The sequence below is a fragment of the Phoca vitulina genome, unplaced genomic scaffold (genome assembly GCF_004348235.1).
Source record: "Phoca vitulina isolate PV1807 unplaced genomic scaffold, GSC_HSeal_1.0 scaffold9, whole genome shotgun sequence".
NCBI classification, from domain to species: Eukaryota; Metazoa; Chordata; class Mammalia; order Carnivora; family Phocidae; genus Phoca; species Phoca vitulina.
The window spans coordinates 54,772,962-54,800,864 of record NW_022589712.1 but is presented as its reverse complement, the minus strand read 5'-3'; the positions used below and the strand labels follow the sequence as shown (position 1 = coordinate 54,800,864).

Below are 27,903 nucleotides of genomic sequence, written 5' to 3'. Positions count from 1 at the left end.
GGATTAACAAAAGAAGATCTCTAAGGTAAAGGCAGCTTCTGTTTTTTTCCCAACAAAAGTAACGAATTACATGTTTTAGGAACACTGATTATCCACAACTGACATTTTCCTTTCTTCTCATAATCAAAGCACTATATGTTTTCTACAGAAAAATTATAAAAATTCCAATAAACCAAAAGGAAGAAAATTAAAAAACAGTCAAACTCACAACCCAGAAATAAGTGTTAACACTACGGCCAAAGTAGGATACATCTTTCTAGACCTCTTTTTATGCATGCATAGATACTATTTTGTTTAAGTTTTATGAAAATGGGATCATGCTATATGTACCATATGGAAATCTCTTTTTTCAATAAATCACTTTTCTATTAATATCTTCTGAATATCAAATGAGACACGAACTAGTTCCAATCTTCTGAAAATCATGATGAAACATACCTGGAATTTTTCACCTTTGTGCATCTGAGTTGATCTAAATTCAGGAGAATCTATAAAGGCACAGGGGTAAATGTTATGCAGAAAATGTCCTCGATAGGAAACCTTCATTCTGATAACAGAAATTAATGTTAATAAATGCATAATATTTCCACAAATAACATGACGATCCTTAATCTAATGGGTTGGTATTTTGTACTAAAGTTTTAAAGACTCCACAGAGGACAAACATAAGTCAAAGCATAAATATTTACTTCAATATAAATTTCACCAACAAGAAAAAAAAAAAAGACAGGTTCCACTATTGAGCAGACATGTGCCTTCCAATGGTTATCACTGCTCATATAGCTAGAGTGACCATAAATTTATTACTCAAAATCAGATACTTTTGAGAAGGAAAGGGCTGGTATTAATAATTATGTCAGAACAGTATATACTGGCTCTCTCCTCAGAAGGCTAATATTCCTAGAAGTTATGTTTTTGTGATATTCAAAAATAAATCACCTGTGAAACATGCACAAGCTTTTGGAAGTTTAATGCCTAACTCAAACCTACTTCAATGTTGACTCATTAACTCTAAAAAAAGGGTCAATAAAGGTTCAAAATGTTCACAGGTGGAAATCCTAACATCCAAAAGATTCAGAGTAGTCAATTCTATGTAACTCTAACCTGTTACTCGGTAGTATTCGAAAATACAGTTGTAACATGGGATTTCATCACCAACAAACCCTGTGACCTGATGATCTGTATCATTCCCTTCTAGTCATTTCCTACCCAGGGGACATGCGAAGATTCAAGGCGAACTGGGAATTTCAATTTCTGGAGAGCACTTACTTCCCCTTCAGGAGGATACTCAGACGGTCGTCAACTGAGGTTTTATCCTCTGCAGCATACGTCTGGCCCTTTTTTAAGGTTTGGATCATACAAAACTGGCCGGTTAATCTTTTGAACAGATCTGGAGGCACACGGAGTGGTTCAAACAATCGGCGGTAGATGCCACTGAGCTCCTTCTCAATCTTTACCTGAAATGCAGCAATGACCGGATGCTGCCATAACACAGCAACAGCAAAACACTGGCTTCTGCCATCTCAATACGGGTTTGAGAAGAAACAAATCTGCAAGATGCACCGTGGCCCTTCTGCATTTCAGTCAATGGACTCGTACCCAGACAGGAAGTGGGGACAGAAGTTTAGATGCTCAAAGGGCACTTTTGCAGTTAAACAACTCTAAGAGCATATGGAAAAGATTTGCACTATTGATCACATCTCTTCCCATGCGCTGCAGAACAGCTGTGGAGGTTTTGAACGTTAACCACAACATAGACCTTTCCAATCTTAGCATTTCCTGTAAATAACACGAAACATTTTTGTCTTTATAACAATTTTGTTTCACAGAAAGAAATCACGTGAACTTTTCAATGTTATAGCAAAACAATAAACACATAAAGTAGGAATCAACTTGGGAAAAATTTATGAAAATACATGCATTAGGCATTTTGCCTATTGTAAGTATTGTTTAATGCATCAATTTAGGAAAACAAACATCCACAGCTGCAATCATTGCTTCTGATTTATTTATTCTGAAGCCAAGTGAAGAGAGTAAAAGGGTTTCTGTGCAGCAATTTCATCTTAAAGTAAACTACTCTGTAGAATGAGAACCCACAGAATTAAGTCTGGCTACTGGAGGAAGGGAAAAGCAAAATGGCTGAATCACCTCTGCTGTCAGACAAGACCCAGATCACACGCCATATTTGGGCCCAGCATTAGTCTGGGAAAACTGTATAGCAGGTGAATGAACTTTGGGGTTCAAATGATCATCCATCCCAATGAAATCTCTGACAGTCACACCATAAAGCTTATAGATCCAGATAACGATAACCACTCAGACGTCACTATAGCCTTTGCAATGCTCTTGCAGTCTTTCATTTTAACAAAGAACCAGCATTTATATTTTTCAAAAAAGTGGGCTTATAATGTGAGAAGAAACAAAAGCACAGATACTGTGTGGGTGTTTTACCTGATGCTCCTACCATCATCGCATCAGCAACTTCTGAACCTTATGTTCAGAACTTGGGGTGCCAGCAAGTTCTGATATTCAGAAATTGTAACCCTCATTATCACTACCATCTACCTCTTCTACTTCAGAGTGCTAGTAATGAGTGTTTAAAAGAGTTTATTCACAAATATGTCCCACTTTCAAGATACACACTAGCCAATGTGGCCTGCTAATGAACACAGGAACTGAAAGATCTATTGACTCAAATTCATAATCTGCTCATTCTGCAAGTCTTAGCTCAAGTCCCAATTCCTTCATGAAGCCTTCTTAATTCTTCTTGTGAAAGCAGTCACTCATCAAATATTTTTTTGAGCACTTGTTATGTGACAATCATGGTTGACAGGAATGCGGAACACAACTGTAAGGTGGGAGATGATATTATCATTCCCAACTATTTGCTGCTACCATCCCCTGTAAAAGGATTATCCATCCCCTTACCCCAGCCTATTCCCACACTATCACGCTTGACATTGTCATTTGCTTTAGCCAATGGAATGTGAGCAAAAGTGACGTATGCTCCTTCTGTGCAGAAGTTTTAAGAGACACCAGGTCTTTCTCTTTTGTTCTCTTGTACTTCTTTCTCTGCCATGAGAATGCATGTCTAACCAGAACCTGCTGCTTCAGCAGAGACCCTGAAATGAAGACACAGCACAGAATCACAGTTGACACACAATTGCTAGAGCCCACCTATAAGGTGGGTGAGAAAAAGGGCCTGTCACTGTTATTTGTCACTGAGATTTTCAGGTTGTTTATTACACGGGGTAACCTAGAGAAAACTAATACAGTAAGCAAAACAGACTGGGTGGCAACGTTTGAGGAGGTTACAATCTAGTAGAATGCCTATTACATGTATCATTTATATCATTCAAATTATCGTTTCCTGTGAAATGTCTTGTTTTCTAATAGTTTTCTGTGCACATGTCTGGCTTTGAATATAAGATGAGGCCCTTTACATTACTGAATAATTGTGTGTACTTTGAACCATTAGTAAACAATGTGGGGAAGGATTTCTAGAAGTCACACAGCTTTCTTATCCTATTTACACCTTTTTGGTCTTAGAATGACCAGAAACACAAGAAGATAAATCAGAGTTGAAAAAAAAAGTTAAATACTAATGTTTTGGCAAAACCCTCCCCAGATGACGATTTCCTTAAATGAATATTTTGGGCATAATGAGAAAAAAATAAAGTCATTACATTTACAAAATAGCAGGAACTATTTGTAAATCATTAGTATGTTCAAGGAAGTTGCCTGTGAGTAATTAATTTTACAGCTGGGCAAAGATATTTCCAAGTGACATTTAAATATCAATAGACAAAAGAAATAATGAAGTTCTATGACAAAAAATGTCCTTTCATGTCTAAATTGTCTTAATGATGTAAAAAGTTTAAAAAACTCATTTGTAGGGGTGTCTGGGTGGCACAGTTGGTTGAGCGCCTGACTCTTGGATTCGGCTCAGGTCTTGATCTCAGGGTCGTGGGATGGAGCCCTGTGTGGGCTCTGTGCTGAGTGTGGAGTCCGCCTAAGACTCTCTCTCCCTCTCCCTCTGCCCCTCCCGCCTGCACTCTCTCTCTAAAATAAATAAATACATCTTTAAAAAAGACTCATTTGTAGAACAAAGTTCATGGTGTTCAAATATTTCACTTTCAGACATACATAAACAAAATCAGAGAAATGATATTAAAGGGACTAAAGATGTTAGATGTTCATTCTCAAGTCTGAACAAAGCACTTTAAAAGTTTTTTGACTTTAAAATCTCTTCCTTATTAATGAATTTTAGTAATTACCGGTCTTTTCTTGTACAAAAGATATGACAGATGCAAAATGTTGACACCCAGGAACACAGAGTTCCAGATCATGATATCCAAGGCACATCGGTAGAGAGTGGCCCAGACAATATAAAGGGTGCATCCTGTTGAATAACAAAGTCAATGTGTTAGATGTCTGGAATAGCGTCAGCATGTAGCTTAATAAATTTGTTATTCTCTGTATATATATTAAAAAAACCCCAAACACATTTTAGAAATACTTAAGCCAGGGGCACCTATGTGGCTCAGTTGATTAAGCGTCAGACTCTTGATTTTGGCTCAGGGCAAAAACCCCCCACCCCCCCCCCCCCCCCCTGCACTTCCCCCCCCCAACCCCAGCACCCCATAGAACTTGATTGGGATTCTCTCTCTCTCTCCCTCTGCCCCTCCCCCTGCTTGTGCAAGTGCACTCTCTCTCTCTCTCTCTCTCTTTAAAAAAAAAAAAAAAACCTAAGCCAAACATCACATTAAGTTCCATTTTGTTTTTTGTCTTATTACCACAAAAGAAAAATGTGCTTTGTTGCAGAAAATTTATATAGAAAATATTTTTTAAAGGGGAAAAAAACCTACCACTTAGAGAAAACCACTGTTGATATTTAATACTTCCTTACTGTCTTGATGTATTTTTACCTGATGGCAAACCTACAGTATATAAAAATTTTAAAACCCACTTTTACTTATTTTACTTATTGTGGTAATTTCCCTATTTTGTTAAAATTCTTCATATACATAGTTTTTAATGACTGTAACTGATTAAGCCCTAATTTAACCATTTCCCAACTGGTAAACAGATGAGATTTTTTTGGGTGTAAATTTTTGATACATCGCCAAAACATCTTTATACATTAAGAATTAATGTTTTTCTGACTATTTCCTTAGGGTGGATTACCTGACAGTAAGTGAAGGAAATGAACTTTATAGCTTTGATGAGACTGAAGAATTGTTTCCCAAAGGTATATAGATTATTTGTAATCCTACTAGTTGGGAATGCCACTATCAAGTTGTTAATATTACAAAATTTGAAAAGTCTTAATTTGATACTGAGGAATTATGTGTTTTATTTTGCATTTCCATGATTATTGGTGAACCCAAATATTTTACCAAAATTTTCTAGCCATCTGAATTTTTCATTTGATGATTTTCCACTCACCTATGGAAATCTTGCTTTTTATCAATTCTCTCACTTTAGGAAAAATATCCCAGTTCTTTTTGATCCATTTTTGGTGGGAGAGTCAATATACATTTTTAATTTAAAATAAAATTATCAATATGATACAAATATATCAACAACATACATGCACATAAAAGCTAACCTCCCACATTAAAAAGTTATCCATTTGCAATTTTTATTTCATCAGAATGATCTGGGGCATCTGAGCAGACCAAAATGTAAAACTTTAGAAGTTTTTAAAATAATATTTCATAGCAAATTCTTTTGAATTTTAAAATAGTATTACTTAAAGAAGACAGGGGAAAAATAATGCTTCAACTGACTGGGAACATGAGGACATGAATTATAGCCCTGGTTTGGCCACATTCTGTCCGTCTTAATTTTGGATGAGTCATTTAACTTCTCCAGGTTTCTTCTTGGTCGGATTAGATGATCTCCTTGGTCTGTCCTACCTCTAAAACTGTGTCTTAAAATTTATAATTAGCAGCGTGCCTGGGTGGCTCAGTCGGTTAGGCATCTGCCTTTGGCTCAGGTCATGATCCTGGCACCTGGGATCAAGCCCTGCCTTGAGCTCCCTGCTCAACGGGGAGTCGCTTCTCCCTCTGTCTCTGCCCCTCCCCCACCCCTGCTCCTGTGCGTGCCCCCACTCTCTCTCTTTCAAATAAATAAATAAAATCTTGAAAAATTTATAATTAGCCTTTGCCTTTTTATAGGGTGTGGGTTTGTCTTGTTTTTCATTCAACACTGTCATGCCTGCTGCAATCCCTACCTGCCTCAGAGGTAACACAGAAGTCCCACAAGCTGCCTTCTATCTTCCCTTCCAGCCTCTTCCTATTCTATCTATCTATCTACTTATCTATCTACTGTTTATTCATTTTGAGTATAGTTGATGCATAATGTTACATTAGTTTTAGGTGGACAACATAGTGATTCAATATCTCAACACATTATGCTCTGCTCACCACCAGCGTGGCTACCGTCTGTCACCACACAACACTATTATAGTATCACTGGCTATATTCCCTACGCTGTGCCTTTTATTCCCATAACTTATTCATTCCATAACTGGAAGCCTGTCTCTCACTTCCAGGCTTCACTTTGCACATTCCTTGTCATTTTTCATGTGTTTCAGACATAATGGGTCACTCTTCATTCTCCCTCAATATGCCGAATTTCCCCCTCCTCTGTGCCTTTTACCTGGATACACACACACTCACACGCAGAGAAGCCCTTCCAAAAGCCAGCTCCAGTGTCATCTCCTCAGTGTGACCTTGTTCTGCCTTCCTGCTGAGCCCATTACCCTCTCTCTTTCTCCCTGGCCCTGGGTGCAACCTGCATCACAGCATCCAACACCGCACGCATGACCGCCCATCTGTTTCTCTCCAGCCCCCCCCAAGTATCTTTTTCAAAGATGGACACTGCCTTCTTCAGTCTTTGCCTGACAAATTATAGGTGCTCAAAAATGCACCTGAATAAATAAATCACCAAAGAAACAATCACATAGAGCGTAATTTGTCAAGAATCAGCGGCTAAAATAATTCATTCAATTGTTTTGGCATTTTGATGTGAATCAAGCTAACCTGCTTCATCAGGATTACTGGAGCCCTCAAAAAAGTTTTATTTGAACTATGGTGTCTGGGAAATTACTTTTGTTCCCAGTGTTGCATTATAGGCCATAAGAAATGCCTATTTAAATAATAGTGGTTAAGACTGGATAGTACTTACTATGTGCCAGGCACTATTAGAAGTCAAACATCATACATACACATGTGCACACACACACACACACACACACACACACACTCATTTAATTCTTACAACAACCCTAGGAGGTGGTATTATTTTAACCCTTATTTGACACGTGGGAAAACTAAGGGGTAGAAAGGTTCGATCCCCTGCCCCAGTGACACAGTTAGCAAGTGGTGGAACCAGGATTTGGATCACACACTCCTACATACAAATGGAGTTTTTGATATCTGGAAAATCTAAACAATATAGAAAACACACACAGTCATGGGGCGCCTGGTTGGCTCAGTCATTAAGCATCTGCCTTTGGCTCAGGTCATGGTCCCAGGGTCCTGGGATCGAGCCCCGCATCAGGCTCCCTGCTCGGTGGGAAGCCTGCTTCTTTCTCTCCCACTTACCCTGCTTGTGTTCTCTCTCTGGCTGTCTCTCTGTGTCAAATAAATAACTAAAATCTTAAAAAAAAAAAAAAAAGAAAACACACACAGTCTTCTCTAAAATAAATAAGGGCATGTAAAGGCCTACGTTGCAAGTTACCTGATATATGTACTGCTAATTTGCCAACAGAGACCTATATTTTTGGTATGCTATAGACCTGACAAGAAATGCCCTGAAGCCCCCAACACAAAGCCTATCTGATGCCAGTTCCAGAGAAGTTACAAACGTCTTGATTAGGTAGGTATTCTTACCTATAGTTAACATTCCCCTAAGGAGTATCATATGAAGGTGAAGAGTAGTTGGAATAACCAACCCAATTGTGAAAAAAATATTTGCTACATGAAAAACTAGGTGATGTATCTCTCTCCAGTTTTGACATGTGGTCTCATTGGAAGGCACAGGTATGATACTTTCTAACTCGGGTGTAAAATCTATTGCAGTTGATTCTGTCAATGGGCTGGACTCGGTATAATTCATCTTGAAAATCCCTGTAAAAACAAAGAAACAAGAGGACAATCATAAAAATGGCAGCTGTATCTTACTACCCCTATAGGCATTGTATCAAAATGATTTCTGTGAACTAAATGTTGGTAGATAGACTTTTCTGGTGCTTATGAATTCGACCCGGGTTTGAACCCTACCAGTCACATATTAAGTGTTATTACCTGTTAAATGATGACAGTAATACCTCATTTGACTTTCTAATGAAATATATAAAATATTTAGCATAGTGCACAACTATTCACTGATATATATATCTGCAAATAAACGTACATGGTGGGGGAAAGAGGAATGAGAAATTAACTAGTCTAAAAGACAATCACCAATGTTCATAAACCACAGCAATTACAGTCTTCCATCACATTCTCACTATGACACTGAATCCAAACACAGAAAAAAGGATTGGAAAAACTGATTTTTTAAGTACTTTCAAAAAAATTAACCCTCTCATATTTACTATTTGAAGGCTTAGGATATTTAGAAGGCTCTATTTATATACTGTCATTAAATCATTGTATCATATGTATATACATTCTATATTATCATATATACACATAATAAATACATTACTAATCATTTATATATACACAGAGAGATACAAAATTTACTCTTCCTTCCATTATCCAATTTAAATCTCTACTTTCTTTCCCATAAAAACTCTACTAGGTAGCATGTTACGAATTAAAAAGTAGTAAACTTGTGGTTTACTTATATGTAGGAGAGGTAATGAATATACATTCAACTATTTAATATTAAAATCTGTAGCAAATACATTTCAAAGAGTACACATTTTGCACATGCTTACCTAAACCTTAACACAAAGTGGCACCATTTCCTAACTAAATTACCTGTCCTCTACCTCTGGTTCTTAAAAAACTCTTTCTATTATTAATTATACAAATTGGTCTCTGACAAAAAAAACCATGTAGGTTTACAGATTATATGAATTATTCCATTTCAGAAAAAGAATTCCAAATGGGGACCAAAAAAATCTTTAAATTTAATCTAATAATATGTCTTTCCATAATAAGGTCACACAATTAACCTTATTTTTCCATTCATTTTTTTTCATCATATCAAAGTAAAGGTTTTAGGTGGTAGAATAATTGGTACAGATTGGGCATTTTGAAAGGATGTTATTAGACAAATCTGAAAGAATTCTATATCTCTTAAGATGATAAAAAAAAAGGTCCATGCATTACAAACTATGAATGAAATGATTGAGTCAATTAAATATCTCTTCATATAATTCTGAAATAGTTCATAAAGATAAATAGTTGACTTAGATATTGATTTTCTGCAAAAAGGAAAGAAACTACATAAATTCAACCACTTTCCAAATGTTTAAATCAATAAAAATATAAGCCTATTGGGGTGAGAGATATCATTATTTGAATAATTCCATTTATAAAGTTTGCTTTCAAGGACCAAATGAGAATTAATCCTATAATTTCTGCAGGAGGGTGAATGATATTCAAGGTCCTCTATCACTCACAAACTAGTGTCAATGTCAGCTTATGCATTAGCATTACCTAAACTAATAATAACTACATTTCTATGGCACTTTAGAATATGCTTCTACTTCCATTGTCCTATTTGCTTTTCTAACTATCCTGTGTTCTCTATGAGGCAGAGGTGATGTCATATTCATCTATGTATACCCAAGGCCTAGACTCTGCAGAGAATGCCAGAGGTGAAAGCCATACAGAAGGGACACAGACATGACAAACATTTTTAGAAATCACTTCAGTCTCTCCAAACCTCAGTAGTAAAGACAGGAAAGTGCCCAGCGTTGCTGGGACTAAGAAAGTCAAGTTCTATACCAAAAGCCCTGGGGAGCCACATAAGTTAAGGAAAGTCACTTCCGCTCCTTGGGTGGGCTTCTTCCCGGGAATAGAGGTAGCTGGACTAGATGGTCTTTGAAACCCCTTCAAGTTTTAATAGCTTGAGGCTCTAATACACATTTATATAATAAGTTAGTCAATACATATTCCCCTTCATATCCACCCAGTTACACCTGTATTACCAACTAATCCACTCTAGCTCAATTTCAGGCTTTTAAAAGTTCTTCAAGTGGCACTAAAGGTACCAACTTCTGCTCCAAGAGAAATGATAGGAAAACTACGATCTACTGACACAAAAACCAGGGAAATAGCAATAGGAATTTTTTTTTAAATTTTATTTATTTATTTGACAGAGAAACACAGTGAGAGAGGGAACACAAGCAGGGGGAGTGGGAGAGGAAGAAGCAGGCTCCCCGCCGAGCAGGGAGCCCGATGTGGGGCTCGATCCCAGGATCCTGGGATCATGACCTGAGCCGAAAGTAGACGCTTAACGACTGAGCCACCCAGGAGCCCCAGCAATAGGAATTTTTAAAAGGTGGGATCATCCTACAACATATTGATGCACCACATCTTATTAAAGATATAGGTATTTATATACATATTTTATTTTCTATATGTATTACAGCTTGTAGAATAGCTAACATTGTATAATACATTTATTATATAATTTGTTATTTATTTGTATATCTATTATTTATCTATGTGTATTTATCTCTATGTCAATTTTGAAATGCCAGTTACCTATTGTCAATTATATTGACTGGATTTTACTAGTTTCGGCTCCCTTTGATCACTTTTAATGGATTTAAGTCGTTTACACTGAACTATCCTTATATCCACAATGAGTCTAAGGAGGACGGCTAGACTGAAAAACTGGTAAACGTTCAGGTTAATTTTGACTGAATCAAGAGAAATTTTCTTTCTCCTATTAGTTCTTCAGAGTCTAATTCCTTTAATTACCTGCTCTGGTAAAGTCCTGTTTATCTATCCCTTTCCAAATAGGTGTCTGTAGGATTAAATAGCTACATGGTGAAACTAACATTAACCCTTCATCAAACTACAAAAATGAAAAGGCAGCAATGAGCAAAAGTCGTGCTGGCAGACTTGATTCATTCTGCAAATCGAACTGAACCTTTGTACATCCGCGGAATGGCAAAGGGTATTACGTTGCCAAGAGTCTTTTCGCACTTATTCTTGCTTCAAAGCAAGCAGTTTCTGGGACGTGTCTGGCCTACAACACGTTTCCCAATGCCTCAGAAACCAGGGCGCGGGCGGGTAGCGAGGTTCACGGGTTCCCCAGCCATCGGTTCTCCCCAGGGAACCCGCTCACCTCGCTCTTTAAAGGAGAATCAGTGTCTACTGTTCCTCTTGACTCGAACGCTCGGGCCCCGAGGGGTGTGCAATGAGCGCCGTGCCCGACCTGGCAATCCCAGCGCCGGGCCGGGGCAGGCCACACAGTGCGCCCGGCTGCGCGCAGCCTCAGCAGGAGACCCGGCGGCCCTATAGCGGGCGAGGAGGAGCCTTTAGTGGGTTAGGGGCCGGGAGCCCCGGGCGTCCAGCCGGAGGAGGAGATGCCGAGCTCACCAATGGCTTGCCCGAGGCAGAGCGCGGGAACCGGCACCCGAGGGGGCTGGAGCGCCCGGGGACCGTTGGCGCTGCCAGACCCGTGTTGCAACAGCTGACACCTGAGGGTCTGTGGCGGTGGACCCCAGACGCGGGAGAAAGGCGGCTTCCAAGAACAGGGAACCCCGCGAGGGCTCGACCAGGGAGGAGAGGGCACGGCTCCCGGCGGCCCGGGCGCGGAGAACCCGCAGCAGCCTCGGGGGCTGACAAAGTTGTTCCCAGCGGAGCAGCGGTCCAACTTTGCTTCCCGATTTAGCCCCGGGAGCCTGAGGCTGCAAATAGCCGGGCGCCTGAGGCTGCAAATAGCCGGGCGCGCGGGGGGAGCCGCCGGCAGCTACGCCTCCCGCTCCTTACCTGGCTTGTCCCTGGCACCGAACCTGGGCGGTGCTGGCCAAAGTTTGGGGAGACAGAGGCAGGGCGCGGGGACAGCGACGCGGCGGCTCGACGGGCGGCCGAGGCGAAAGCCTCAGCGGATCGCGGGTCCGGAGCCTCCTTGGCTAGTGCCGGGTCCCCGCGCCGGCAGCGGCTTTGACTAAAATAGGCATCGCGACGGTGGCTGCCCGGGCTGGGGCTGCACCGCGCAGGCGCCCGCCGCCCCGGCGCCCCCCGGCGGGCGGAGCCCGGGGCCTCGGCCTGACTCCCCGCCCGGCTGCTCCAGCTCCCCCGCCGCGTCTGCACCACCGTGATCAGTTTGAAACACCCGCTTTTTTCTTTCCCCGTTTTCTCTCTACTTCTCGATTCTGTCCTTGTTTGGGCATCCGTGGGGGCGGGGGGGGGGCGGGCAACATCTTAGGACCAGCGGCGTTGGTGGCTCATCTCCATGGGGATAACTCCAGCAGTAGGATCCCAGCAGAGAGATAAAGCAGGATAAAAATGAGAACTAGAATTTCATTCCCCTCAAAGTCGGACGACCCACTTGCATAACTCCTTTCTGGGACACTCGCTCGCATCTCAGCACCAGCAGGAAGGGCCAGGAGAGCGCGCAACTCAGCTTCCGAGCCTTGCGGCGGAGGCTGGCGGGTTGGCTCACACTGACGCAGGACACCGTCCTCGGGAACCCGGCTAGGGGTCGGCACAAGCCACCCAAGCCAGCCCAGTTGCTGCGGGGGCCACGCGGGAGAGACTTTTGACACAAGCCACTGTTTGTTTTCAAAGAAGGAGGGTACTTATCCGAAATGTGCATTCCCGTGGCGGTTCAGGGCCCTCCACTTAAAGCGAAGCTCCACCAGAAATTGCCAAGTGAATTTGGTAGATTTGGGACCATAAGTTGGAAAACAAGATATGAAAGTATGCTCCAATCAATCTTTACTATTCATTGAGGACACCTATTTTGGGTAAGAAATGCAGGGCAAATTAATGAAGAGTTGGCATGGGCGGAAGGGTTGGAGGACAAAAGAGGAAGGAGGTTAGATGGACATTCAGTTTCCACTCGAAATGTCCCATTGTGGGATACAATTTGTGCCGAATATTAGAGTATGAGGTCGATTGTGCGTGCCAAACATGATCTAAACATGAAAAAGACAACAGGTACATTTATCAGGTAGGTACCTAGAAGTGCACACTCGCCAAATCCCTCCAGGGAAGGGGCAGGGCCACACAGTGTTCAAGAACATGGGGCCTAGTGCTGGACAGGCTGGGTTTGAAACCGGTCTCGGCCACCAGCTATCTGTGTGACCTTGGAAAGTTACTTAGCTTTTCTGTGCTTCGGTTTCCTCTTTTGTACCATGGGGATGATGATGATAACGATCATGATTGCACCTATGTCTCATAGGAGTGTTTTGAGGACTAAATGATTTAATATATGTAAAAGGCTTAGAATGGGATGTGGTACATAGTAAGTTCTATGTATATGAATATACATTATACTGATAAGCTCCTTCTCTAACATGTTTGAAATTTGTTATAACTAAACAAGGTTAATTTTCAGGGCTACTTCTTCAGAGTCTGTTTCTTTCTAGGTGCTCTGTCAGCCAATTGGTAGCTACCACTAAATACATTTTAAGATGTAGGTACAATAATAAATGTGCACAAAGATTATGCATGGATATGCATTGGAGAATAGCTTATAATAAAGAACAGTGGAAATAAGCTAAATTCTAACCATAGGGGACTAAGTAAACTATAGAACATCCAAACAATCTTGTTCTAAGCAGCCAAAAAAAAAAAAAAGCTGTAGAGGGGCTCCTAGCTGGCTCAGTCAGTAGAGCCTGCCATTCTAAATCTTGGGATCGAGAGTTAGAACCCCATGTTGAGCCTGGAGTCTACTTACAAAAATGTTTTGTAGGAATATTAGAAATATAATAATGTGAATTTATTATATAGAACAGAGGTTGGTAAACTGGGCTATAAAGGCCCAGCCCACTGTCCATTTTTGTACAGCCCAAGAGCTAATATGACTTTTACATTTTTTATCAGTCGAAAAAAATCAAAAGAAGAAGAATATGTCATGACGTGTGAAAATTATATGAAATTCAAACTCAGTGTCCACTGAGTTTAATAGGAACCCAGCCATACTCACTCTCTTATGGCTGCTTTCGTGCCACAAAGGTAGTGTGGAGGAGTTCCACCAGAAACCATAAGCCCAGTAAGGGCTAAAATAGTTACTTTCTAGTTCTTTCCTCTTGTCCCCTGATACAGAGTATACTTTTGTGCTAGGCACTGTTATAAGTGGTTTAGATGTATTAAGCCATTGAATCCCCATAATGGACCCTATGAAGAAATAGTTACTACTGTCATCACCATTTTATAGATGGGAAACTGAGGACACAGAGAGGCGGAGCGGTCTGCTCCAGGTCACACAGCCACAGAGCTGATCCAGGACGTGAACCAGGCAATTCTAGTTCCAGAGCTTGCACCTTTGTCCACTACCTACAAGTTTCTGCTACCTTCTCTTTCTAGCTACACTGCTTCCCATGGAAAGATGTTAAGTAGAAAAAGGCAAGTTACAAGAGTGTGTAGAATATTAGAAACCATCCATGATGATAAGCTCTAAAATGCGTACCTTCCTTACCTCAGAGTGGTGAGGTTGTAAATGATTTTTCTTTTTTTTCTCCTTTCTTCCCTTCCTTTCTTCCTCTCCCCTTCTTCCAACTCCTCCCACTCCTCCTCCTGCTTCTCCTTCTGTTAAATTTTCTACAATGATTATATGTTACTTTTATAGTAATTTAAAAACATATTTATTAAAACAGTAGAGCCCAGGTTCTGGCTTTTGCAGATGGGAAGGCCAGACTCCAGAGGCATGGTTACGGAGTCAGCAGTTGTAGGACACACTCATTCCTTACCTAGCAGAATAAGATGCCTGTAAGGCCTATAAATCATATAAAGATTGTATATTTTTATGAAAAGAGTAGTGGAGTCAAAATCCTAAGACTTGAGAACTGGCATTTGATAGAGTCTTTGTTTTCTCTGAGTCTGCATTTCATAGAAAGAGGAGACTGAACAAAACCTAAAAGCCTCACTATAATGCATCTTAGGATTAAAACATAATTTTATATGTAAGTTTCTTATCACTGACATATGAATAATAGCTCTATAAAATTTAAAATGAGAATTCTAGGAGCGCCTGGGTGGCTCAGTTGTTAAGCGTCTGCCTTCGGCTCAGGTCATGATCCCAGGGTCCTGGGGTCGAGCCCCACATCGGGCTCCCTGCTCTGCAGGAAGCCTGCTTCTCCCTCTCCCACTGCCCCTGCTTGTGTTCCCTCTCTCACTGTCTCTCTCTCTGTCAAAAAATAAATAAAATCTTAAAAAAAATTAAAAAAAAAATTAAAAAAAACCTCTGGCTCACGTAGCTTAAATTGACATAATTATTTCTACCTTTCTCTATGGGCACCCTAGACTGCTTTTACTATTTGGACAAAGCCTCAATGAGATTTCAAAGTTCAGATAGAATAAGTTTTGTGAAAATGAAACAAGACCTCAGGGAGTCACTGGTTTTAAAAGTATGTAGCATTATCTTTCATATCTATATCTGCCCATGGTTGACATCAGTGTAGACTTTCTTATTTTATGGAGACGATAGCTGCTTCTGGAATGGTCTCAAGGCAGACAGTTCTGATCAAACTTGGATTGTTAAACAATGATTTAATTAGACTTTTTCTATACCTAAGTTCCTCTCATTAAATGTTTCATCAAATTTTTCATTGACCAGTTTCACAACCAACCTCATTGACTTTTTAAATTTCTTTTCCTTTTTTAAAAAAATTAATAAAAGGGGCCACCTGGGTGGCTCAGTTGGTTAAGCATCCAACCCTTGGTTTCGGCTCAGGTCATGATCTCAGGGTGGTGAGATCCAGCCCCATGTCGGGCTCTGCACTGAGCATGGTGTCCGCTTGAGGATTCTTTCCCCCTCCTTCTCCCTCACCTTCCGCTCTTCTCCCCACTGGCATGCACATGTTCTCTCTCTCTCTCTCAAATAAATAAACAAAATCTTTTTAAAATTTTTAAAAGATTAAATATTAATTAAAAAACATTAAAAAATTAATAGGCTTTGTTTTGTTAGAGCAGTTTTAGGTTTGCCAATGATTGAACAGATGATATAGAAAGTTTCTATATATCCCTCTCTCCCTGGCTCATAGTTTCTCCTGTATTAAGATCTTGCATTAGCGTGATACATTTGTCACAATGGAGAACCAATATTGATACATTATTATTAACAAATTTACATTAGGGTTCAGCATTGTATTGTATAGTCCTATGGGTTTTGCCAAATGTATAATGTTGTGTATCCTCCTGTGACACAATAAGAAATATATATTTGGTGTTTTTTTCCTAGTTCCTGACACACAGCTTCTAAAACCTTTATAATTTCCTTAGTGATGGGGTGCTAGGGCATCTTTTTTTCTAATACTTAGTGTTTGACCCTCAATGCCTGACATGGCACTCCTAAAGCCTTTGTGATTTCCTCTGTGTTGGGGATGATAGAAGCATTGTACACAGAGCTCCTAGTCCCCTTGGAATTTCCTGGGTGAGAAGAACATTTTTTGCTCTAATGAGATGACTCTGGGTGGGCTCCTGGATAGTTTCTGGATGGGGCCTGGTCACCAGAAAGACCCAAGCCATGATTAGAAACTTGGAACTTCCAGCCCCACCCTCCATCTACTGGGGAGGGGAGAGGGGCTGGAGACTGAATGAATAATTGATCTTGCCTACATGATGAAGTCTCCATAAAAATCCCTAAACTAAGGGGTTCGGAGAGCTTCCAGGTTGGTGAGCACATCCATATACTGGGAAGGTGGCACACCCCAATTCCACAGGGACAGAAGCTCCTGCATTCAGGAACCTTCTGGACCTTGCCCTGTGTACCTCCTTATCTGGCTGTTCATTTGTATCCTTCATTATATCCTTTATAACATACCAGTAAATGTGTTTCCCTGTGTTCCGTGAATCATTATAGCAAATTATCAAACCTGAGGGCAAGGTGGGGGAACCCCAATTTATAGCCAAGTCAGACAGAAGTGTGACCCTGGGGACCCACTACTTGTGATTGGCCTCTGAAGTAAAGAGGTACTCTTGTGGAACTGAGACCTAACTTGCGGGGTCTGCACGAACTCTGGGTAGTTAGTGTCAGAATGGAATTGTAGGACACCCATTTGGTGTCTGGAGAGTTGGAGAACTGGTTACTGTGGGAACTCTCCCCACCCCCGACTCCATTTGGTGTCTAGTGTAGTGAGGAGAGGAAATAGAGTTTTCCTTTAGTAATGTCACGTACCCACTATTATAGTATCATACCAAATAGTTTAACTGCCCTAAAAAATCCCTTGTGCTCCATCTATTCATCTTTCTTTCCTCCCCTCCCTAACTCCTGGCAACCATGGATATTTTTTACTGTCTCCATATTTTGCCTTTTCCAAACTTGTCATATAATTGGCATCATATAGAATATTGACTTTTCAGACTGGCTTCTTTCACTAAGATATATGCATTTAAGTTTCCTCAATTTTTTTTTTTTTTTTGAGTCTTAATAGCTCACTTTTAAAGTCACTGAATAATATTCCATAAGATGGATGTACCGCAGTTTGTTTATCCATTCACCATTTTATGAACATCTTGCTTTTTCCCAGTGTGTGGCAATTATGAATAAATCTGCTATAAACATTTGTATGCAGGTTGGGAAAATACCAAGGACTGCAATTGTTAGATTGCGTAGTAAGACTATGCTAGTTTGGTAAGAAACTGCCAAACTGCCTTCCAAAATGGCTGTACCATTTTCCATGCCCACAAACAATGAGTGAGAGTTCCTATTATTTCACATTCTTGCTAGCATTTGGTATTATGAAATTTTTTTTTTAGTCATTTTAATGGGTATTTTGCTTTTTAAACTGACTCAGTTGGTTAATTTATTCAAAATAACTAAACAGGTTATACACTGAACAGGTATTTATATCTTGGCTAAATAAAAAATGAGAAACATCTCAAAGCAAAGGGATGTGATCTTTCATATTACTGTTGTGTCCCAAAGCCCACAGTCTTAAAAAAAATAGTTAAAACAGTGTCTATCTAAACAATATCTGTTTCTAAATTCATGGAGAAGCTCCATAAAAAATGTTGGCTTACCATTGATTCATTTAAAAATGAGCTTTTACCAAAGGGTAAAACTCCTAAATGAAAAGTGACCCAGAACTTTAAGAGGACAGTGAATTATGAAGGCAGTCAAAGGAGTAGGGGGAGGGTTTGGAATTAGCAGATCAATTTGAACCATGGTTTTATATTTAAAAAGCTGGGTGAATTCCAATCATTTATTAATCTTTTCTGAGCTTCAATTACTTGTCTATAAAACCAGGATAATAATTCGTAGTTGACAGGATTATCTTAATGTTTAGAGACCATGTTTTTAAAAAATGTCTGGCATCAAGTTTTTGGTACGTTAATTGGACATTTTTTCTATCCCCCTTACAGTGCTCTGCCCATGGTATGTAATCAATAAAAATTATTAGAATTTCAATCATCAAAATTCCCTAGTCTGTTGAACCAGCCTATGAACACATGAAATAGCTAAGAGGTAGTTTTATTTTTTTATGTATTTGCCCATTTTAAATAGATGGACTCTAGCAGACACAAGACTGATGTTTCAAACAAACTTTGTAAATTGTAAGACTTTGGCACATGCTAAAATTTCCAGTGGTTTGGGGTTTCCCTGGAGTAGCCAGAAATGAGATATTGGCTTCAAAAGCAAACTCATGAAATATGCAGTAGTATAGATTCTAAAAACCGGGCACTTGGCAGAGCTAAGTTACAGTAATTTACCATCTTGGGATTGGCAGAAACATGCATACAGTGACTATTATGTCAAAAACTGATAGAGGCCTGATATTCCTTCTGTCTATTCTTCCTCATGTAGCTTTCATTCTAAAACAGAAGAGTTGCATTTGTGAATTATTTGTTTTAAATATTGACAACAACAAACAAAGACCCTAGATGAAGCATGTAATAGGATTTCCTCATCTTTTAGGAAGTCTTTTCAAAGAGAATGAATTTATTATAAGGAGCTAAGCATAACAGAATTATGGTTTTTTTAAAAATGTGAAAAGATGGGGCACCTGGGTGGCTCAGTTGGTTAAGCAACTGCCTTCAGCTCAGGTCATGATCCTGGAGTCCGGGGATCGAGTCCCACATCAGGCTCCCTGCTCAGCAGGGAGTCTGCTTCTCCCTCTGACCCTCCTCCCTCTCATGCTCTCTGTCTCTCATTCTCTCTCTCTCAAATAAATAAATAAAATCTTAAAAAAAAGATTTAAAAAAATGTGAAAAGATGATCAGAGAAGTAACTCTGAATTCACAATCAATTCCCTAAGACCCCTCAAATTGGGGCCCCGGTTGCCTCCTCAAAACAAAACTGGATCCTAGGCCCAAGCAAGTACCCCCAGAAAAGCAGGTTCAAAAGTCTGGCTCCAACCACTGTGATGACCTCTCTTGTGTTTTGTCCTTTCCCTTTTGGGACTTTCTAGGTATTCACAGACCCTCGAACCCTGTCTACGAATCCCCAGTTAAGCACCTCTATTTTTAGAGAAGAGAAATGCAACAACCCCGAGGAAGACAATTTCAAAGGTACTATTTTTTTTTGTAGTGTGTAAATAACTTCTTTATATGAGGCATTTGGTGGTTATAAAGGAAAAGTTGTGAATGATAGAAAAATAACTTTTGGCAATTCTTGGTAACATGTCGTCTATGGTATAGATAAGATTTTGATGGACAGTGAAGCCATGGGGTGATTTGTAATCTGTATCTGGTGAAAGCAGAACTTCATAGAGTTTCTACTGAGCAGAATCATTCTGTTATGTAATTAATCCTCAAAAAGGGCTGATCTTGTAGGTAAATGTGAGGTCTGATAATAGCCAGCCCGGTAATTGACATCAGCTAGAAACAAAAACCCAGAGCAACACATTATAAAGATGGAATAATAAAATAAAGTTGGGAATAATGACACTGCCATCAGGCATTAATTGATGTGCAAAAGCACTCAGAGTTCTCGGGAGAAAAGAATTATTTAAATGCAAATTATTATTATTACTACTACTTAAATTGTTGTAATAAATTCATGAAAATAAGACACCTCCTGAGCTTAATGCATATATAAAACCTAATAAAATATGTATGAGCCTGCCACCAGCAGTTTTATCATTTGGCATAAAAACTGGTAAACAAGATGAAATATTTTTTTAGTCCAAATCAAAGATATTCGGTACAATCTAGAACCACACAAAATGGTTGATGGTATTTGGTTTGAAAACCACCAAGACTGTCACACACTTTCCTAGGAGAACAAGGTCATGATTTGACAAGGTATGGATTTTAGAGTCATTGAGTCTCTAAAGTCTGGGAAGAATAGAAATACTTTGGGAAAGCGTATGTTCGGACAGAACACCAGTTTGGCTTCCATGCCATGTACAAAACTCTTCGTACTCAGTTGTACTGCCCACCACAACTTAGGGATTTCTTAGTATTTTTTACATCAACTACATCAAGTTATCTGAAGAGAAGTGTAATGAATATATTATAAGCTCAGAAAATGGCATCTAAAAGCAACAAAGCATTCCAAAGTGAGTCGGGAAATCTCACAGATGACTTCATGTGACTGTTTTAATGAATAAATAAAACTTCAGTACCTAGAAAATGTATGTTGAATAGCAAAAAAATCTAGTAGAAAATATTGCTATTAATGACCATCATAAGATGAAATCATTAAAAATGCCTTGGCATTTAGTACTTACATTATTAATGGTTTATGTATTGGTGTGTGATTCCCACATGTTTCAAAGTGAAATTACAGAAATGTGATTCTCCCGAGCAGTTAGTCTCTAACTCTGTTATGGCTCTTATCACTTGCTAGCTTTTGCATATTTATGTACAAGTCTATTTCTCCTTTTAGGTGGTAAGTTTCTGGGGGGTAGGAAGTGTGTTTGAATTATCTTTCATATCTCCATGGTACTTAGCATGTGATTTGCATATATTTGGAACTCAGTAAATATTAGTTGATGGAATAATCGAGTGCATTTGTTTCAAGTACTATTATTCTCCAATAGAAGAAATGCTAAATATTTTAAAATTTGTTTTACAGCTTAAGTTATTATGAATGGGGAAAATAACAGAAGAAATATATACTGACATGTTAATAGAAGTCAGGTTGGAGTAGTGGAATTATTGTCTTTATTATTTACTTTATTCCAACTTACTTATAATATGATCACATTATTTTTCTAATAAAAGGAATAAATAACAACAGAATGATACTTAATGTTCTACTAGATTAGATCACTTTATTAGAATTATGGTGACCTCTCCATCATAATAGTGACACCTCACTCCCCTGCCCAGCCTCATCCCTCCCACCTACCTCTCCTCCCTCTTCCCATCTAGCTGATTTGTGATGAACAGGAACAAGTTGGAAAAGATAGGTTTGGAAGGAGGAGAAGAGACGATGGTTTAAGCCTGAGATGTATTCATTCATTCATTCATTTAGAAACATTGAGTGGTCTGATGGTGAGAAATGCCTGGGGTCAGGGTGCAATGGAGGAAGAAGGCAGAGACCTCAATGTCAGAGGCATGGGCAGGACCAGCCACACTCTTGGGGCCATCAGCCCAGCACCCCAGAGACCAAGGGGCCAAGCAACATTGCAGTCCATCCAGGGAGGACTCAGAGGACAGAGAGAGGCCAAAACACCGCTCCTGCTCTTCCACGAGGCCCTGTAAACTTGCCTCTGCACCTAGAGCAAGGAGAGAAGCAGAAAGACTGACAGAATTATTTTAAATGACTGTTTAAAAGGGGAAGAAATTACTTTTAAGTGTCAGGATCAAGTATTTTCTGCCATCACAGGGAAGAGGGTATAAGAACAGGATGAGATCAATAACAGGTTCTAAAAAGATGTGTTTTGCACATGTCTGACCACTGTTTTCCCATTTCATATCTCCTGCACGTTTTATTCCTTTTTCTCAAAAATAAATTTAATGAGTACTTAATGGTTTTTGCACAGTAAAAATATAATTAGAATAAAAGTATGGAATCTGGCTTTAGGTGAGGTTAGACACTCTACAAACTATATTTCTGAGAAACATGAAATACAAAAACTGTTATATTATTTATCATTTAAAATAGAATTACTCTCAGGGGACACAATAATCCATCGCAAGTTTCCAACACAAAGAGGCATTAAGCTAAATCAGCTTGCAGATTTTCAAACCCAGAGAATGATCTTGGAACCTGAAAACTAATAACTGTGCATTTTGGACAAGTGTTGCTTAAACTCAGTTCAACAATATCAGTAAGAAAAATGTGGCTTTGAAGTCACTTAAAGATAGAATAGTTCTGTATCATGCAGAAAAAAAAAGATATGTAGAAAAATGTGATATTATTACAGGCCTTTAATTTTATTCCATGAGAAAACTACCGATGGCACTGCACGATCGAAGTCCAATTGGGAGGGGGAATCAGTGTTAAAATTCAGATATGGATTCAAGAACAGATGCAATTACTTTCCTTAGACTCAACAAATATTTACAAAGCAGCTACCATGTGCCAGGCACTGTTCCCAAACAGATATAGACTAGTAGGGGAGTTTGAAAAGAAATTCCTTTTCTCAGAAAAATATTGTGCTCATATATTGGCTAAACTTTGATCTCAGATGAACCAATTTCTATCCCATAGTAATACCCTGTTCTTCACAAATGTCCACTTACACTGCACCAAAAGATATGTTTTGTATCTTGGAGACCTCACTGGCTACTATTTGAAGATGTTTCCAGTTACAAAGTTTCACTGTGCATATAGTTTTATTCCATCTTTGAAAAGAGAGAGAGAAACAGCACTACAAGGGGACACTAAATTAATTTACCTATAAGTTGGGGGGGTGGCACATAAAGCTTGGAAGTCTTCTCAGTAAAATTTCTGGAGAGATCACAAATAAGACATGGAAATATCTGAAATGATAGGGGACAGATCCAAAATTTAAAGAATTATTTAAACTGCCTCCAAGAAGTTGGGTCGTGCTCTTTCTTTATATAAACATATAGCCATTTTAAGAGGATTACATTTAATTACACATTTTCTTTGTAAACCACATTTAAACTCAAGCGAGTTGCTGATGGTTCTGGAGAAGAAAGGTTCATGTTTAGATAGTTTTCCCCGTGCTGTCACCAACAAATTCAGCAGACGTGTAACCAGCATTTTGACTTTGACTTTTCTTTTAGTTCAGATTGGGGGCATTTTTTTTTTTTTCTTTTAATTTTATTATGTTATGTTAGTCACCATACAATACATCATTAGTTTTTGATGTGGTGATCCACGATCCATTGTTTTCGTATAACACCCAGTGCTCCATGCGGTACGTGCCCTCCTTAATACCCATCACCGGGCTAACCAATCCCCCCTCCCCCCTCCCCTCTAAAACCCTGTTTGTTTCTCAGAGTCCATAGTCTCTCATGGTTCATCTCTCCCTCCAATTCCCCCCCTCATTTTTCCCTTCCTTCTAATGTCCTCCATGCTATTCCTTATGTTCCACAAATAGGTGAAACCATATGATAATTGACTTTCTCTGCTTGACTTACTTCACTTAGCATAATCTCCTCCAGTCCCATCCATGTAAACATCAACATGGATGGGACTGGAGGAGATTATGCTAAGTGAAATAAGATTGGGGGCGTTTTAGTTCCCTTCAAGTTACGCAGCACCATGGTCTGTGTAGTGGGCAAAATGCAAGCACACTGGCTGATTTGGAAGAACTGGCTTAAGTTGAGTGTCACCACTTACTGTGATTCAGCCTCTCTAACCTTTATCCATAAAGTGGGATTCTTTCAAGAAAAAAGTAAATGAAATAATATGTGGGCATGCTTTTTAAACTATAAAGTATTAAATAGATGTAAGATATTGTTTTGTAATTCTATAATTTGGAAGATAATTTTATATTTAGTAAGAGTGGTAATCACAAGTTAGATGACTCAAAGCATCTCATGTTATATCAAGTGGGGCTACAATCCTACTATAAAAGTATGTAAAAACAAATAGTTTTGGAATCCTATAAATAAAATAAAATTATATTTATTAAGATCACTAAGGCTTGAATTGAAAGAGAGTAAAGGGAAAAATGATAGTTCAAGACACAAATGATCAGTTCTTCAGGGGGAAAAAAGTTCCCTGTCAATCTTTAATAGCTAGCAGGTTTTAAAACTAGTCAAATTTAGCATAATAATAAAACTTCAAATTATGTTGAAACCATGCTGATGTTACATGCAAATGTACAATCCAGCATTAAAATGATGGTAACACTCATAGTGAGATGACTAAGTGCTAAAGTAATATTTCAGTCTTGCAACATCTTTTCATTACTGTAAGATTTTTGAACTTGAAATAATACACAGTTCTATCAAATTGAACTTATATTTTATTATAATAAGTCTATATGATACTGCTATTTATTCGTATTTTTTATTGATATGGAGGTATTAAATTTTGGTAGAAGGAAGAAAAATAAAGGAATTGGCCCACTGATGGCCCACAGTTTAGTAAGCTGTCATTTGCTAAAAAATAATATTAATTTGGGAACACCATTTCTGAAGGTTAATTTCTTCTATAACCATGTGTCATATAGCAATGTGGAACCCAGTTAGTGCAATCCAATGCCACATGTATATTGATGTCCTTGGTTAAACCAGGAGTTTCAAGTACCTGATGTATAATGTATTGCTCTTATAATTTGTATTGTCTGCTTAGTATGTTTCTCTTATGGCTCTTGCCAGCTAGGTTGGGGGATTTCACTTAGTAACTGCTCTGTCAAATCAATTCTGTCCTTCTGCTTCCGTGCAATGCAACAAAATGACATCCAAAGCTTATCCAGATGAGCAGAGAGCAACTGAATTGCCTTCTGCTCCTTTGTTGAAGGGGAGAGAAAATTCCTCAACCCGTAAGTGCTGAGAGAGCATCATGCTATTCTTTATGGTGGATTAATTTCAGCACCATGAGTTCCTAGAGGTGCAGAGTCCAGGGCAAATCATACTGGTGCTTTGTATGGAGGTCAAATCAAGTTCAAAGGACGAGCTCCTGAGGGGAACGGGAAGCCTCCAGATTTCCAATTGCAGTGAAGGCTGTGCAAATGGGGCCGGCAGCCTCTAGGAACTTGCCTAGGTGACCGGGGTGAGTGTTTATGGGCTCGTTTTAAGCCACTTCTTTTCCCCCTCAGGCTGCTTCTCAGGATCGTTCCTGACCACAAAATTTAGGACAGAAAATTACAATCACCCCAATTCTTTTAAGTCACAGGGATAACTCTTGACTAGGATCAGCTTCATGGGCAGGCAAAGGGCCTCAGGCTTACAAAAGCCATGCATTTGGTTCAGTGCTCTACTTTCTCCGTCTTAAAATTCTTTATACTTTCTGAACAAGGTGCTTTATTTATTTATGCATATACAGATCTTGTGTACAAAGCCATAAAACATTTTTAACACAAGAAAACAACCAGTTCCTCATCTTATTGCCCTTTTACCAGTGATAAATGAATCGAAGGGATTTAGGGCTGGAAACAATTAGGCTGAGATGAAAATGAGCCCAATTTTTAATAGAAATTAAATTTTAAGGGCACTGTGATATTGTGCTTCAGGGGTACTTTTTATTTGGATATCTGTGGTTTCTTCTTTCTGTCTCGATTGATCAGAGTATTTTGAGAGAACAAAATGTGGTTTGCTAGGCATTTCAAACTAAACATACAGGGTATGTACATAGAGGTTAGTAGAGGGATTTTGGTATTTTGTTATTGTGGTTGAAGTGAGAACACCTGGGTGCAAACCAAGGTGTTGGATAATCGTGTATCTGTTCTACTGAGGAGGGCTGGTGCTAGCCCTACCCACAAGTGTGAAGATGGTGAGGTTCAACTCCGTACCTCCTCTTTCAATATCCCTTTAGCCTGTTCTGTTTGTACTCCTTCCCCTTCATCCTAAAAATGGTTAGATTTCTGGAAAAATTGTACGTAAATTCTTCTGCTCCCTCTGCCAACATGATTTAAACCAAAAATCTACATCCCATTTCTATGTGGTTTGTTCTCAGTTGATTTTCATGGTTAGAAGCTCTCTGATAAATAACACCTGTGACATTATTAGCTGGTACCAACTTAAGGTGTGGATTCTCCTTAGGATGCTGTGTGCTTTAATACTGGAAGGCCTTCAGTTGTACCGAGCAGAGTGCTGCCATTGTGTCTGCTTGTGTCATGGATGCCCACAATAGCCATGTGGGGCTGGGAGATAACCCCTCCAACTATTCCTCTAGTTCACGCTGAACTTGATGAGTTCAATAGCTCATCCAGACTATGATCAGACCTTGTCACACTGTCCCACTTACAGCAGATGCTAATGTACAGAAAGATAATGTACCTTCCATAACCCCAAAACTTCTTCCCCCACCCTTCTTGCTCACTTGGTTTCCTGGTCACTGAGAAACAGAAGTAACTATGAGAGAATGTCCACGAGCTCCTGGTACGTCTCTCATTTGCCAGCAACTGCGCTCCCACGTGCTTTCTGCTCGCCCTCCTTCCTCATGACTGATTGTCCATGTTCCTGCTTAAGGTCACTGGATGCCATCATTGCTCACCTGCTCAAGGGCATCCCTCCAGCAATTCACCCCTCTCTTGTGGCTCATTCCCATCAGCATACAAATATGCCATTCTTTCTCTTACCTTACATACAACAATGGAAAACATCTTCTCTCTTGACCCCACTTCCTGCTCAGGCTACTGTTCATTTCTATTTCCCTTCACATCAAAACTCCTTGAAAAGCTTACTTGTACTTGCTTTTCCAATTTCTTGCCTTTCATTTCCCCTCAGCCTACTTTAGTCAAGTGTTTGTTCCCAATCACTGCACTAAAACTGTTCCTGTCATGTTCACCAGTGACCTCCATGCTGCTCAACCCCATGGTTTATTCTCAGACTTCACAGCACCTGACCTGTTGGCCACATTTGAGACAGTTCATCACTCCTTTCTCCTTGAATACTTTCTTCACTTGGCTTCCAGGACATGACGCTTCTGGTTTTCTTCCTACCTCATTAGCTGCTCCTTCTCTTGTCCTTTGCTGACTCTTCTCCATCTCCCTGTCCCCTTAACAATGGAGTGCTCCAAGGAAAGGTCCTCCCAACAATTTTTCTTCTGAACCTACACTTACTGCGTGTAGTTAAGTCTCATGGCTTTAAATATTATCCGTAGGCGACATACTCTCAAATCTTTCTCTCTAGCCCAGACCTTTCTCTTGAACTCTAGACTCATCCAACCATTTATTCTACTTGTGTCTGGTAGGCATCTCACACTTAACCCTGACCCTGCCTTCCAAGTCCACTCTTGTTCCCCTCCCCCACCAGTCCATTCTCACTGGGCTGGCCAGTGTGATTCTATTGCATTTATTAAATAAGGTAGATCACACCACCCTTCTATTTAAAATTCCCCAGTGGCTTCTGGTCACTCTCAGGATAAAAGTCAAAGTCCTCACCATGACTTATTAGGCCCCACCCGATCTGCCCCAAATTCTCTTTGCCTTCTCTCACCAGTGCTCATTCTGTCCTAGTCGTGCTGCCTTCTCTGTTCCTGTGCATGCCTACAGGCCTTCTCATTTGCTTTCCTCTCTACTCCCCCAGATTCCTCATTCCCCAAGTGTCTGCATGGATTGTTCCTTTGCTTCCCTCAGTCTCTGTTCAAACATTACCTTCTCATTCAGGGCTTCTTTGACCATCCTATTAAAATGACAATGCCCCATCCTACCCACTGTCCCTGATTTCTCTCTCTCCATGGTGACACTCTTTCCAACTCCAGGTTTTTCTGTTTTATTTT

At 39.7% G+C, this 27,903-nt stretch overlaps 1 protein-coding gene across 1 annotated transcript in view; it reads right to left on the bottom strand.

Moving 5' to 3' along the window:
- Positions 1-12,126, bottom strand: part of BVES (blood vessel epicardial substance) — a 30,956-nt gene extending 18,830 nt beyond the window's left edge. Inside the window, exons 1-5 of the mRNA XM_032407406.1 lie at positions 11,973-12,126; positions 7,902-8,138; positions 4,278-4,402; positions 1,270-1,457; positions 439-547 (exon numbers count right to left, since the gene is read on the bottom strand). Of these exons, the coding sequence (XP_032263297.1) occupies positions 439-547; positions 1,270-1,457; positions 4,278-4,402; positions 7,902-8,127 (648 nt within the window). The 5' untranslated portion in view covers positions 8,128-8,138; positions 11,973-12,126. The remainder of the gene's footprint in view (positions 1-438; positions 548-1,269; positions 1,458-4,277; positions 4,403-7,901; positions 8,139-11,972) is intronic.
- Positions 12,127-27,903: the final 15,777 nt, after the last annotated feature.